The 15074-nt window shown below is 34.8% G+C and overlaps 1 protein-coding gene across 2 annotated transcripts in view; it reads left to right on the forward strand.

The window, feature by feature from the left end:
* Positions 1 to 13896, forward strand: part of galnt13 (UDP-N-acetyl-alpha-D-galactosamine:polypeptide N-acetylgalactosaminyltransferase 13) — a 72607-nt gene extending 58711 nt beyond the window's left edge. Inside the window, exons 12-14 of one of the 2 annotated variants that reach the window (XM_052564897.1) lie at positions 1830 to 1859; positions 3873 to 4084; positions 11668 to 11817. In XM_052564897.1, coding sequence (XP_052420857.1) covers positions 1830 to 1859; positions 3873 to 4058 — 216 coding nt within the window. In that variant the 3' untranslated portion in view covers positions 4059 to 4084; positions 11668 to 11817. Of the gene's footprint in view, positions 1 to 1829; positions 1860 to 3872; positions 4085 to 11667 lie in introns of both variants that reach the window. The other variant, XM_052564896.1, reaches the window with a different exon arrangement.
* Positions 13897 to 15074: the final 1178 nt, after the last annotated feature.

Below are 15074 nucleotides of genomic sequence, written 5' to 3' on the forward strand. Positions count from 1 at the left end.
CTGAGCCTCCACCTGTCCTCCTCCCTCCTGGTCTCCCTGTGTTGTGTTACATTCTGGTACCTGTTCCCCATGTTTTTCTTTTCTGGCCCTCCGTCCCTCCCCCTGAGCCTCCGCCTATCCGCCTCCCTCCTGGTCTCTGTGTGGTCTATCGTGGGGCGTCTGAAAGCCGCTCCGTAGAGGGGGGGTGAGGGGGGGGGGTTCTGTCACAGTGTCTGGGGGGGGGGTTCTGTCACAGTGTCTGGGTTGTGTTCCCTGGGTGCCCACTAGGTGTCCTCCGTTCCCACGGTGTCTGTCATCTTATCACTTCCTGTTCCCTTATTTGGTCACCTTCCTCCTTGTTTTAGTTAATTGATTGTTCCCCCACCTGTCTCCTGTTTCCCCATTATCCTTCTGTGTATAAATACCCGGTCTGTCTGAGTCTTTGTCACGGAGTCCTTGTTGTATGCGTGATACTTCCCTGAGTCTGCTCTTGCTGTATGTTCTTGTTATGTGTATTGGATATCCTGGTTTTGACCCTGCCTGGACTGTTTACCCCTTTTGGATTGCCCCCTCAATAAAACTTGTACCTGCATTTGTATCTCTCCTGTGTTTCTTGTATCACCGTACGTGACAGACGCTACCTCAGTCTGATTGCAAAAACAGAGAAGCACAGGAGGAATTTCTTCCCTCACAGATTACTAAACAATCGACATTAACCACACTACACTTTAGAGACTCTGGTTGTGTAGGGTTACCCAATAACTCTTTGCACACTGCACTTTTTATGACAACTATGCAACTCATCTGCACATCATCTGTATAGCAGTTCTTGTAGCATTGCTACACAGCATCTGTGTAGTAGTTAAATATATTGTGTATAGTTGATTATTTATATCTAATTCTTATTATTTATTTTTTTCTCCTTTTTTTCCGGATATTTCATTATTTGTATTTAATTTTCTCTTATTTATTTTTTCACACAGTCTAAAAAGAGTATGCCAGACGTACAGTTCACTGCTTGTTGTATGTTCTATAACTTGTACATGACCAATACAATCTTGGCTCTTGTATCTATATATTAATAATGTGTAAGTTAATACTTGTTCAAAACAATACTTTTAGCACATTTTGTACTATTTTCTGCATATTTTGATATTTGATTTGTTCAGTAAATAGGCTATGTTTTCTTTCAAATATGAAGTAAAATCATTCACTTGCTTACCTGGTGACTCGATGAGGTAATTAGTCAATTAGCAGTACATTATTAATGAACATAATTGCTCCTAATTTGCTGCTTATTGTTAACTTTAGGTATGTGGTAGGATTAAGGGATCCAAAATATAGCCAAGTCATGCAGAATTGTGCATTAATATGTGCTTTATAAGTACTAATAAACAGCCAGTGTGCTAGCATGATATTTAATAGTGAGAATTGGTTCTCAAAAATAAAGTGTTACCTATCACATTAGACTGCAGCTAGTTAAAAAAAAAAAAAAAAAAAAAAATTATATATATATATATAATATATATAATATATATATATATATATATATATATATATATATATATATATATATATATATATATATGTTCTTAACCACCAGATGGTGCTGCATATCACATTATTATCCACTTTGTGTGCTTCTATATTTTGGGAATATCTTATATTTCTTTCTTTCTTTGAATATTACTACATCATCCTGGTGTAGTACTGTGTATTTGAAACACTGTGAATTTATCTTATATTTCTTTCTTCTCTGAATATTGATCATCCTGGTGTAGTACTGTGTATTTGAAACACTGTGAATTTAACTGGAAATTGATGAACTATTCTCTCTTAACATGTCTTAGTATGTTGGCAAATGGGAGTATGACTTTAAGGTAAGATCATCTGAACTGTGTTTTGCTGTATGTTGTAATAGAGGTGTTTGTGAAGTAGATCCCTGCTGTAATTGAGTCACACTGTGAGTGGTTTAGAAACACATTTGCGTAAATACAGACATACACTTATAGCCCTTTACTTGTAGATACATAGCAAGGAGGTACTATATATTTGTTTACTATACAGCCCTATAACATTTTCTTAAGCCTCTGCAGAAATTGATTTTGAGATTCATTACAGCATTCTCAAGATATCAAGAATCACATACAAGCTGAATAAAGAAGAAGCTTTAGAGATTATTGGTGCTGTTCATATTTCTTTTCTTTGTCAGCTGGGTTGATTCCAGTGCTTATATTTCCAAATAAATTAGTTATTTGACTTAAAAGAGGACATCACACTTGAGCCATAAGGGACCTTAGTGTTGGAAAAACAAAGGGGCTCAAGAAATCAGAAGCCGTCTAAAAATAGATCTCCATCTCCTCGGTGGCTTCGATTTTGATGCTGGACACAAAGACGTATCCAGTGCTTGGTTTCTACCTCTCAGCTGTCTGTAAGGCAGGGCATTGTATTTATTCTACCACTTGGAGGCTTGTGCTGCAGGACTTAATGATCAAAATATAAAGAAAGATGATACTGACAACATTCCACATTCTAGAATCTCCTATTATTAAATTGTGATTATTTTTCCCATTAATCCATAAACTACTGGCAACCAGATAGATAGGCATTTGCTTTAAAAATAGCTCTCAGGTTTTTCGTACTGCATGTGGAAATTGATGATTTGGGTTTACTGAGATTGAGCCAGTTGCTCAGTTTGCTGGTTTCCAATTAAATAGCTGTTTTAGAAGGTACAGAGACATCAATGCAGCCTTGCTCCACCTAAGTCAGCCCCATTCCAGTTTATTTCTGTCATTACCAGACACCAGTGGACACAAACTACACACCCACACTTATTGCCTGACAATCCAGCCCTACATTTAAATTTCCGCATCTGACCCTTTCCTGTGACCCCCATTAGTTTGTGCCTTTGTTTAGAGTCTCTGTGTGTATATAGTGTACAGTGGAGTCTGAGACCACATTGAAAATCTGGATTCAAAGGCCAAATTTAAACCTGGAAATAAACAAGTTAACATGGATCATCAGGCTTTGTCCATGTCAGCTCAAGTACCGCTGCCATTAATGCAAAATCATTTAATTTAATTTAAGATTTAATGATTTGTATGCATTAAAGGGATAGATTTAACTAAAATTAAAATTCTGTCATCATTTACTCATCCTCATGTCATTCCAAACCTGTATGAGTTGCTTTCTTTTGTTGAACATAAAAGAAGATATTTTGAAGATTGCTGGTAATCAAACAGTTAGTGGTTCCCATTGACTTCCATAGTATTTATTTTCCTGTTTTTACTGATGGAAACCACCAACTGTTTGAACAATCCCTTTAAAATAATTTTCATTTGTGGCCTCAATATAGTTTATATACCCTTTGGACACTTAATTCCATATTAATTGTAATTAAATACAAATTAATTACAGTATAGTTTTAAATGTATATAAAATCCAGTTAGCTGACCTGTAGAATGATTTTTGATCCTCAAAATTAGGACTTAAGTAAATTTTCATACCTGATTTCATCATTATAACTTCTGTTGTCTTTGTAATATGGTGTAAAGTGCCAATTGTGCTGTCAAGTGTTTTTTTGGAAACTAAAACATACTTTAATGTAATCTCATGTATTTGTAACATAATTGTAATTACACATTTGTAATGATGAATTTAGTATTAAAATATATTGTCTTTAGATGTAATACTGAAACACATACTATTATAATCAAGTATAATTATAATCAAATATTTTGCATGTGCTTTAATGTTTTAGTCAGACTTTAAAGAAAGTGTTCTTCTATTAAAACTAAGATTTATAAGGTTAAAGACTGGGACACATTTTGACTTCATTATCATCAATACCCATCCCTGGTTTATTGTCATCGTGTTTTCATGGAAACCATCAGAAACACACCTTCCTGCACATCATCACCCAGTCATGTCTGACCATCAGTCGGCTGGAGGACGGGACATACGGCCCAACGGTGGAGTACTGTGACGATAGTCCCCTTCAGGCCTGGATCCTGCGAAACTTCACCCGACAGGAGGTTTTTCAGAAGCTCTACTACAGCCCAACTGATTACTTTCTGTAACTACCACAATTCCCTGATGATGGCAGGTCAGTTTTGAAAGTCTCAGTAGCCCAATCCAAAATCAGTCTGTAGAGGTGAGGAGGGTGTAGATAGTTATTAGAACTGCCGTATTAAATAGTGTGCTTTACACCACATGTTGTTGAGGGAACTAACAGGTGTATCTGAAAAGCCTGAGTATCTTGCACATCATTGTGGGTTTAGTTTGCCTGCTACTTTAATTTGTCTCTCTTTAGTGTTTTTGAGATTTGGATATGTAAAGATGCAATGCAAGGGCCATTCTCAGGAAATGGTGTATCATTCAACCCTCAAACATCAAAACTAACTTGGATACAATTATTTAGTTTGATATATATATATATATATATATAGAGAGAGAGAGAGAGAGAGAGAGAGAGAGAGAGAGAGAGAGAGAGAGAGAGAGTGTGTGTGTGTGTGTGTGTGTGTGTGTGTGCAATCTGAATGGGTTAAATGCAGAGCACAAATTCTGAGTATGGGTCACCATACTTGGCTGTATGTCACTTCACTTCACTATATATGACTATATATATAGTTTCCGTAATCTGAGCAGTTCAAGACTTGGCTACTTTTCCTAAGTTTGCCACCTGAACAAACACACACACATAAAGGACTAGATTCAGCAAAGTTCTTAATTACTCCTTATTTTGTCACACAGAAGTGGGAACGCATTCAATTCAAGTTTATTTGTATAGCGCTTTTTACGATACAAATCATTGCAAAGCAACTTTACAGAAAATAAGTAGCTTATAAATATTTACAATATTTAATAGTAGATTATATGTGGTGATCAGTTTATTTGCAAATGACAGGAATTTTCAGAAAAATGTATACAAGACATAGTCAACCAGACGATGAACACTATTAACAGCAATTATTATGTGATGCAATCACACTTATAGCAATATTTGTTAGTTGTGTATGTTGTTTCAGGGTTAGCATCATCTGAGGTCCTCTGAATGGTCAGCATCATCTCTTCTCAGGTGTTCTGGATCCAGACTGGAGCTTGTGTAAATTCAAGTTACATCCCGTGGCAAAACAGAGAAACAAATAGAGACATAATTAGGGTCGCTGCTGTTCCAACCAAGTACAATTAATGAGTTTAACCCAAGCTAAAGCATAATAATGTGCATTTGATCAGATCTAATTGCAGTCCAAAATTATGAGATGCATTATTTGAATGCTTGGCGGTCATATGATCATATTTTCTTGACCTGGTAAGGACTCTAGCCACTGCATTTTGGACTACCTGTAGCTTGTTTACATGTTTATCTCATGTTGAAGGTGTTAAATCGGATGTTTTTTGTTTTGTTTTGTTTTTTTAACAATTGTAACTTGTAACTAATTTTAGCTGAAATAAATTTATTTAAAATCCTGTATAATTTAAATGTAACACAATATATTTCATTTTAAAATAAAATCCCAAATTATGGGAATAAGCACGGGATGCTAATGGCTTCCTGAGAATGAACCTCACATAAATTAATTTAATATTAAATTGTGAAATAGTTTTGTGGTTATAGTATTTATTGAATGTGAGGCCTTTTGATGTGAAATTGGTTTATGGAGCTCAGGCTTTACTGAGAGCCCAAATTCAACGCAGGCTTCCATGCGTTTAGGAGCAATTATTGCTGACCTTTTGAGAGAAATGGGACAGCAACTCAGAGACACACAAATGCAATAACAGACATCACAAGAGCTGCTAGATATATAACGCTATTTCAAGGACCTTCAGAGCACCTTTTTGTCAAATTAAATTTCATATGTGTTTTTATTACATAAACATAGTGGAATTATGGTGAAATGAATATTTACTGGCAGCCAGCATGGCCACCCCTTCCAGCTTTTATTTAGCATCAGATCAGAGAAGGCGGCTTGATTATCTGTCCGTGGTGGATTGAAATGGGTCTGTCTTTGTTTACCAGCTCTTTTGAAGTGATCTCATTGTGAATGTTTCTTTCATGGCCTGGGCTTGTGAAGACGGACCCTTTGCATTAATACGCTGTCACGCTTACATGGCAGCTGGGCTCAGCAAAGACAGAATGAAGGGCTTTCATTGTCTAAACCCTGAATTTGAATGGCCACTTCATCATTTTTAATCTGCATTTTCTTTTTTTCTTTTTTTGCATCTGTTTGGCAACCAAGGTTTCATTCATGCCTGTGTCTTTAAGTATTTTTCACTCAGAGGTTTTTTCGTTTCACCAAGGATTAGCAAATGAATGATGGCAGTACAGTATAATTTCTACACATAGATACTATCTTCTAAAGGATACAACATTTATTGGTTTGAATTTCTGAATTTACATTTAATATATCACACATTCATGTCAGATATATCACACATTCATACCCATATCCACTTTTTTGTTTATATATACAATAGTCAGCATTTGAAGTGGATAAAAAAGGTAAATTAAAATTATCCTAATACAAAAACACCTTTCGGTTTTAGGCTTTAGGACAACTGATGAATGATTTTGATCCACTTCAAATGTTGACTACTGTCAAGTCAAGTAACCTTTATTTATATAGCGCTTTAAACAAAATACATTGCGTCAAAGCAACTGAACAACATTCATTAGGAAAACAGTGTCAATAATGCAAAATGATAGTTAAAGCAGTTAATCATTGAATTCAGTGATGTCATCTCTGTTCAGTTTAAATAGTATCTGTGCAATAATTTGCAATCAAGTCAACGATATCGCTGTAGATGAAGTGACCCCAACTAAGCAAGCCAGAGGCGACAGCGGCAAGGAACCAAACTCCATCGGTGACAGAATGGAGAAAAAAAACCTTGGGAGAAACCAGGCTCAGTTGGGGGGTCAGTTCTCCTCTGACCAGACGAAAACCAGTAGTTCAATTCCAGGCTGCGGCAAAGTCAGATTGTGCAGAAGAATCATCTGTTTCCTGTGGTCTTGTCCCGGTGGTCATCTGAGACAAGGTCTTTACAGGGGATCTGTTTCTGGGGCTCTAGTTGTCCTGGTCTCCGCTGTCTTTCAGGGCAGTAGAGGTCCTTTCTAGGTGCTGATCCACCATCATGTCTGGATACGTACTGGATCCGGGTGACTGCAGTGACCCTCTGATCTGGATACAGACTGGATCTGGTGGCTACGGTGACGAACAAGAGAGAAACAGACAAATATTAGCGTAGATGCCATTTTTCTAATGATGTAGCAAGTACACCGGGTGTTATGTGAAGTGTTTCCGGTTCCGGTTTACCTAATTAATGCAGCCTAAAAATCATTTAACGGATTTGGATATTAAAAGCATATTAGTATGTTATGTGTAAACCAGGTTAAAGAGATGGGTCTTTAATGTAGATTTAAACTGCCAGAGTGTGTCTGCATCCCGAACAATGTTAGGTAGGTTATTCCAGAGTTTAGGCGCCAAATAGGAAAAGGATATGATTGATTTTGATATTCTAGGTATTATCAAATTGCCTGAGTTTTGAGAACGTAGCGGACGTAGAGGATTATTAATGTAAAAGGTGCTAAACCATTCAGGGCTTTATAAGTAATAAGCAATATTTTAAAATCTATACAATGTTTGATAGGGAGCCAGTGCAGTGTGGACAGGACCGGGCTAATATGGTCATACTTCCTGGTTCTAGTAAGAACTCTTGCTGCTGCATTTTGGACTAGCTGTTGAACATACATGTTAAACATGTTGGTTTAGATGATTTAACAAGTTTATACAATTCTTCCTCTCCTTTAGTAGAGAATGAGTGGAACTGATCCTCAGGTTCCTCACTGTCTGATCTGATGTGATACTGTAGCTGACGGCTGAATGGTTACAATTTTATCTCTAATAGTATCGATTTTAAAAGTAAAGTTGTACTGTGTGTGTGTGTGTATATATATATATATATATATATATATATATATATATATATATATAATATGCATTGATATAAGCTTATGAAAACATGTAACTTTTAAAAAGAGTAGTTGTTTAAACTACCTATTTGCAAATTTATCTTAGCTGTCCTGATCTGAAGGCTATAATCAACCTCCTCTTCAAACACCCCATCATTATATAGGAATGATATATGTTTTATGTTATTGGTAAAAGAGGCACGAGTTTGGAGGAGTGTTATTGACTTTAGTGAAGAGCTCACAGCTGTCTGTGTCCTGCTCAGATGCACACAGATAAAAGCACCTCACACAGAGATCTCTGCAACCCCCTCACACTGATCCTACGTCAATCACTGAGAACTACCCAGCCTTTGACAGCCATTGTAGCAAAAACATATCTAATCTAATAGCTCCATATATTACTGCTTAATATTTTCCTCACCTCCATCCATTTCTCCACCCTACTGTGACAAAGGACATTGTGTTACTCTCAAACATACAGCATTAACACATTTCCAACACATTCTATTTTTGGCCAGTTCAATAGATCGTCACTATATCCAGCTTATTTTGCTACTCAGATGCACACAATTGTTTCTAATGGGACAATGGGACAATGATTTGTACAAAAACCAAAGAATTTATTATTATCATGATACATAAAATGATATAACAACTACCAGTTTGCAGTATCAAGCAGCATACTTGACTGTTTTCAGTACAGGTAAAAAAACTGGAAATGGATAACCCATTTTATCAGTGTTTAATTGGTATTTTTATTAATATTAATATTGTCCATAACTTTTTTTTTTCCATATAAATAGGTGTTACCAAGTAGATGTTATCTTAAATATGTAGTAAAATAATAATAATAATAAATCAAAATCTATAAGACCATCATTCATCTTCAGAACACAAATAAAGATATTCTTTTGATGCATTCAGAGAGCTCTTTGACCCTCCCATAGACATCCTTGTTGTCTATGAGAAAGTCAGAGAGCTCACAGATTTCATGAAAAAAAATCTTAATTTGTGTTCTGAAGATGAACGAAGGTCTTACAGATTTGGAAAGACTTTAGGGTGAGTAATTACTAACAGAATTAAAATTTTTATGTGAGCTATCCCTTTAAGTAGTATGCAAATAAATACACAAAGAAATTGATCTGGGCATTGGCATCATTTGGTGGTAAATTATGTTAATGCCCAGATAGTATTTTATCTTCTGTCCACATTATGTCAGATGGAAAATTATTATTATTATTATTATTTTTTTTTTTTTATGTTGTTGTTTTGTGTTTGAGCTACTGTCATGTAGGAATACTCTCTTTGATATGCTAAACAGAACTATAAAAAATTTAAGATTTTAGAAACACTTTGCTCATGATGCAGACTTGATTCATTTATTGCGCATGTTGTACTTAATAGAGTCTGTAATTGTTGATTGCAGTGGTCAGATATAATAGGTAAGGGACCCAATTTGAATCTGAGTTCTTCCAATGGGTGGAAATATTTCAGCTGTTATTATATAATTGAGTTTTTGTAATGGAGTTTTTACATAATTTTTATGATAAATACAAATTAAATTGTTTTATTTATTTTAATTTTTTGGCTTGCAGCAACAGTTTACTTCATTACTTCAAGTTAATAGTAAAAATTAAGAATGAAGAAGAATGTAATGAAAAATTAAGAAGTACAGGGAAGAGATAAATTGAGTTATAAAAGTATGCATTTAGCTATTGTATATGTAACAGAGCCACTGATGTGCAGCTGGATACAGAAGCATCAGAATGATGTGAAAAGTGATTTTAAATCTCATCAGGCATTGTTTCACAACACAGCACAGTACAAGCTCCAGTTCTCAAAAATCCCGGGAACAGTTCTGTATGTGTTTTAGGGACTTATTCAAGTGATTTAACATTTTTAGTTTTTCACTAACCACACATTTTATTTTTCTCAAAAATACAATCATGTACATGCATGCATTTCACATATTATTAAAGCCCAGTTTGTGCTGATTACAGTGATATTAGACTTTGCCCATTTAGATATTTACAAAAAAACTGAAAAAAGCACAACAGGGCATGACAAAACTTCTCCAGGCCCCCAAAATACAGAGGGTTAAATGCATGCAGTATGATACATTTATATGGAATTTAATTTGAAAGCATAACACCTAAAGAAACTGTTGAAGAAAACATCAGTAAAGCAACCATTTTATTATAATAGAACTGCAATGATCTGATTGCAAACATGAATTAAAATACATACTTTTCAAACTATTTTCAGAATTGTGAGCTGGTTGATTGCAAATTGTGGATTATGGCCTTATAATACATTTTGTCAGCATATCTATGTCTGTCATGCTTTTGCTTGACAGGCTGTGGGGCTCATGAATATTTTTTTTAAACTTAAAACTATGGTTTTACATGAATGGCTACAATAATTTTCCTCACATGGTCAAAATGAGTTTAAATGTAGTTATTATTACTCAAAACATGTGTGTGTGTGTGTTTGATGGGGGAGGGGGGTGTAAGTAGGTTAAAATGTTGAATTAATAGTTTATCTAGTAAAACGTTTAATTCTGTCACTACTTGTTATCACACTCTTTCCAAACTAATACTTCACTATAAATACAGGTAAAGCAGACAGCAAGCAAGGGTTGTCAAGCTTCAAAAAGCACCATAAAAGTATAATAAAAGTCTTTGACTTGTGTGCTGTATTACAAATCTAAGCTTTATACAATAGCTATCGAGGAATCAAGGATTCTTGTTTGCTGAAAAGCTGCTGTTCATTATGAACTCAAAATGCTCAGTGATTCATACCAGACACGAGACTGCATGCGGTCAACTCATTTGTCATGCTGTCTGCTGGATGAACTGTAAAATAGCATCAGAGTCTGAGCAGCCTACAGTTGAGTAGAGGCAGAACAGCATATTCTCACCTATCTTTCAGTGTGCGACAGTGACTGATTACTTTCATTCAGAGCTGTCGAGGAGCAGTCACCCGCAGTCTCCAGGCTTTTTGGAAGGGTGTCTGGACTCAGCAGGGCAGCAGCTCTCATTATCCGCCTCTGGATGGCACGATGCTTTCAGAGACTGTGCAAAATAGCTACTCTGAAGGCTCAAATAGCTAAACAGAGTTAAAATGGGGCTCAAATTTAACATGCGGCAAAAATCACAAACCCAAATTATGTTTTACTCATCTTTAAAGATGCAAGATCCTTTACCACACAATTAGAGAATTGGAGAAATATACTTATTGTATGTTCCCTGTCATTTTGAAACTATAAGATTTTACAGTGTGACTGCAAGGTTTTGGAATTCATGGAAATTCTAATACTTTGCAATTGATTCTTTCTTTCTTTCTTTCTTTGTTTAAATACAGTATTTAAATAATGTTAGCCAGTTGATGTTAACCATTCAAAACAAATGATTTGCAAAGGTTTTGAAGCTTCATGAAGCAGTGCCTCGAAAGCACCCATCATTACTTTGAGTCCTGCAGATACATTGACATCTGCGATTTAAACAATATAGCAAAATCTGTGATGCATCCATCGACCCTTCACAGGAAGCTTGATTGACAGGTGATCTGACCAATCATAAAGCCATGGTTTGATTGTAAAATATAAAATACATATTTATTTATTTTAATATATTTAAAGTGTGAGATTTATCCACAACATGTTATTTTTCAAGTGTTGTTTGTTTTTAATTTCTCTGTAAATCTGTGTCTGCCCACAGCGGCTGACTCTGCTCCATGTGAACAGTAACCAGTGTCTGGACATGCCTTCTGAAGAGGATAAGATGGTTCCCACTCTCAGAGACTGCAGCGGCAGGCGATCACAGCAGTGGATCCTGAGGAACATGACACTGAGTGTCTGACAGAGCCGGCAATAACCAGCTCAGTCCTGAATCTCATCACAAACCACACAACATGAGACCTGGAGTCATGTCATTTTCTGGTTCATGATCAAGTTCAGCAAGGCTTTGATCTGAAGAACCACACACAGCACATTTTCTGACCCATTTGTGACCAGGCTTGTGTCTCTGTTCATGTCTGGACTGCTTCCTTTAGCTCTCAGATTATCTAGACTGGGGTCAGAACACAGCCCATGACCAGCTCTTGGTGAAGTTTAAACGCTTGCCGTCTCTGATCTGAGCATGTGTCACTGGCTACCTAAGCTGCTCATCCTGTGTGGAAGTTCTGGTGCCTCTTAATATCCCACACATCATATCTTTGACAGTAGCCCTTATTTATTTTTTTGGAGATGGAGTGATTGTGTCAGCTTCCACTGTACTGAAGTGCATTTCATTAGTTCATGGAGGATTTATCTGTGTTGTATCTACTTCTCTGAATCTGAATTTAGATCATTTTTTTTAATGTAAATTAGAATATTAGAATATTGTTTTTTTTTTTTTTTTTTTTTCATTTTTTCATTTTAATACACTGCTTAATTAATATAATGTCATAATGCCTAATGAATCAAAATATCACCATCATCATCATCATATTATTATTATTATTATTATTATTATTATTGTTGTTGTTGTTGTTGTTGTTTTATGTTTTATTTTGGGTTACAATAAGACCTGATGATTCATCCTTCAAGTGGTGATTTTATATTTAATATTAATTTATAGAAATTAAAATGGTAACACTTTACAATAAGGTTAATGTTAGTTAACTATTTTAGTTACCATGAACAAAGAATGAACAATACTTCTACAGCATTTATTAATCTTAGTTAATGTCAACTTTAACATTTACTAATGCATTGTTCAAATCAATAGTTGCGCTTGTTAACATTAGTTAATGCAATGTGGATTACATGAACTAAAAACAAATGACTGCATTAGCATTAAATATCGTTTACAAAGAATAATAAATACTGTAATATATTGTTCATTGTTTGTTCATGTTAGTTAATGCATTAACTAACACTGACTGATGAACCTTATTGTAAAGTGTTATGACTAAAACAAATTGGTAACACTTTAGAATAAGGTTCCATTAATGTTAGTTAATGTTTTAATTAACATGAACAAAACAATGAACAATAAATTTATTACTGCATTTATTACATTTTGTTAATGCTAGTTAATGAAAATACAGTTATTCATTGTTAGTTCACACTTATTCACAGTGCATTAACTAATGTTAAAAAGCACAACATTTGATTTAAATAATGCATTAGTAAATGTTGAAATTAACATTAACTAAGATTAGTAATTACTGTAGAATTATTTTTCTTGCTTAGTTCATGTTAACTAAAGTAGTTAACTACCATTAACTAGTGCAACATTATTCTAAAGTGTTACCAACCTCCCACATTCATCATTTCCACAATAGAGCTGTTATTAATGGATGGTCATGGACACATCTGTACAAATTATGAACTAGGCCTTTTTGACCATTAATGTACATATTAAATGAAATATTTTTTTAAGATGAAATTCAAAAACTCCAGAGGAAAAATTGTGTGATACTGCTTGGTGTATATAAAATATGTTTAAAAAATACTGTACAGCTCTATGCATTGCTACTGTATGTACACATCTAATCAATCCAAAATGTTATATCAATGTCTGTTATAATGCACTCAATCAATATAAATTCTTAGGGGGGTTTACAGATTTGTAATCTCTCTTAGTTATTTGATAAGTTTAACATGCACATGTTTAATGCTTTCACAAAATGAATGAACTTAGTTAAAACTAATTAAAACTGAACATAATTTTAAGCAGTTTTATGAAAGTATAACTTAATAATATGAGCTATTATCATCTTCACATGCATGTTACAGTCTGCACCTTTCTGTATTTTTTCAGCTTCATAAAAACTGAAAATGCGTGACTTTGTACTGGTGTTAATGTTAAGTGTTTGTACTTTCTTTTTTTAAAGTCTCAACTGACCTCATGTTTAATAGATTAATAACTGTTAAATCTAATAAACCATTGTTGTGTAATGTATCATCTTGTTATTATTATGATTAGCACTGAAAATCATAAATATGCATCTAATAGGGCTGATTTATCTTTTGATTCACTCTTTGGGTGGGGGCTGTTTGGTATGCCATGAGAGTATTGTGGTTTCAGAAATGAGGAGAGATAAATATTTGACCAAAACTGAATTTGTGTGATTCTGTAATTTAGCTAAGGTTACTTTAGGCCGGTTCTTTATAGGGAATTGGTTTTAGCTAACATATCTCCCACCCTCCACTTTTGGCACATGCTACTTTGGTTACTTTTTTTAAATGGGACACAAAATTGTGACCAATCACGGAAAGTGGGAACACAAGTCGGTTCTGGGGCATTTTGAGTTATTCGCAGATTCTGAAAGTGTAGTCTCCAAGCTTTCCAACAATCATGGAAATAACACTTGGAAATCTGATATGGAAATCTGATAATATTTGAAGAAGTTGTGGCCATTTGAAGGTAGTTACTCAAAAAAGCTCAAAAAGCAGAAAATAGCCTCTAAAGATTGTGCAGTTCTCACCTGTTCTCACTGCTGGGAGTGACAATAGGGCTCATTTACATCTAATTACATCTCATTTACATAAGCCATACCCCCTGTAAAGCTCCCCCCTGTAATGCTGCATGTTTGCATAGCAAAGACAGACACAATGGGAAAAATGTGACCGCATACTATTAATAATAAACGATAATGTGCATTGTAAATGTATCTTTCATTTAAAATAAATTTTAAATGTACATTTATCTTTTTTGACTTTTATAAAAATGATTTAGAAGCTGAAATATGTGAGTTTTCTCTTTTTATAAAACCTTTTTTGTCAAAACTCTATTTGAACTTGTGCATTGCAAATATTGCATATTTCTGTTTTGCATAAAACTGAAGAATATTCGGTACATCCTATGCTGTATTCTAAAATGATCTGATATTAACTTTTGCATGGATTTTATTGAAAAGAGCTTAGGCTCATGTAACCAGTCATTTCACAGTGCGTCTGTGAAATGCTGAGGTACCGTAGTAGTTTTGTGCAAGCGTGAACACCATGGCAACGCACAACAAAAAATTACCTCATGCGGGAAACACTTAACGTAACGCGTAAATGCAAGTAACTAATGTAAGGTCTAAATATGGACTAAACATGAAATAATCTGTATGTGTTCTTAGAATGAACACAAAA

Source organism: Carassius gibelio, chromosome B9 (assembly GCF_023724105.1).
Source record: "Carassius gibelio isolate Cgi1373 ecotype wild population from Czech Republic chromosome B9, carGib1.2-hapl.c, whole genome shotgun sequence".
NCBI lineage: Eukaryota > Metazoa > Chordata > Actinopteri > Cypriniformes > Cyprinidae > Carassius > Carassius gibelio.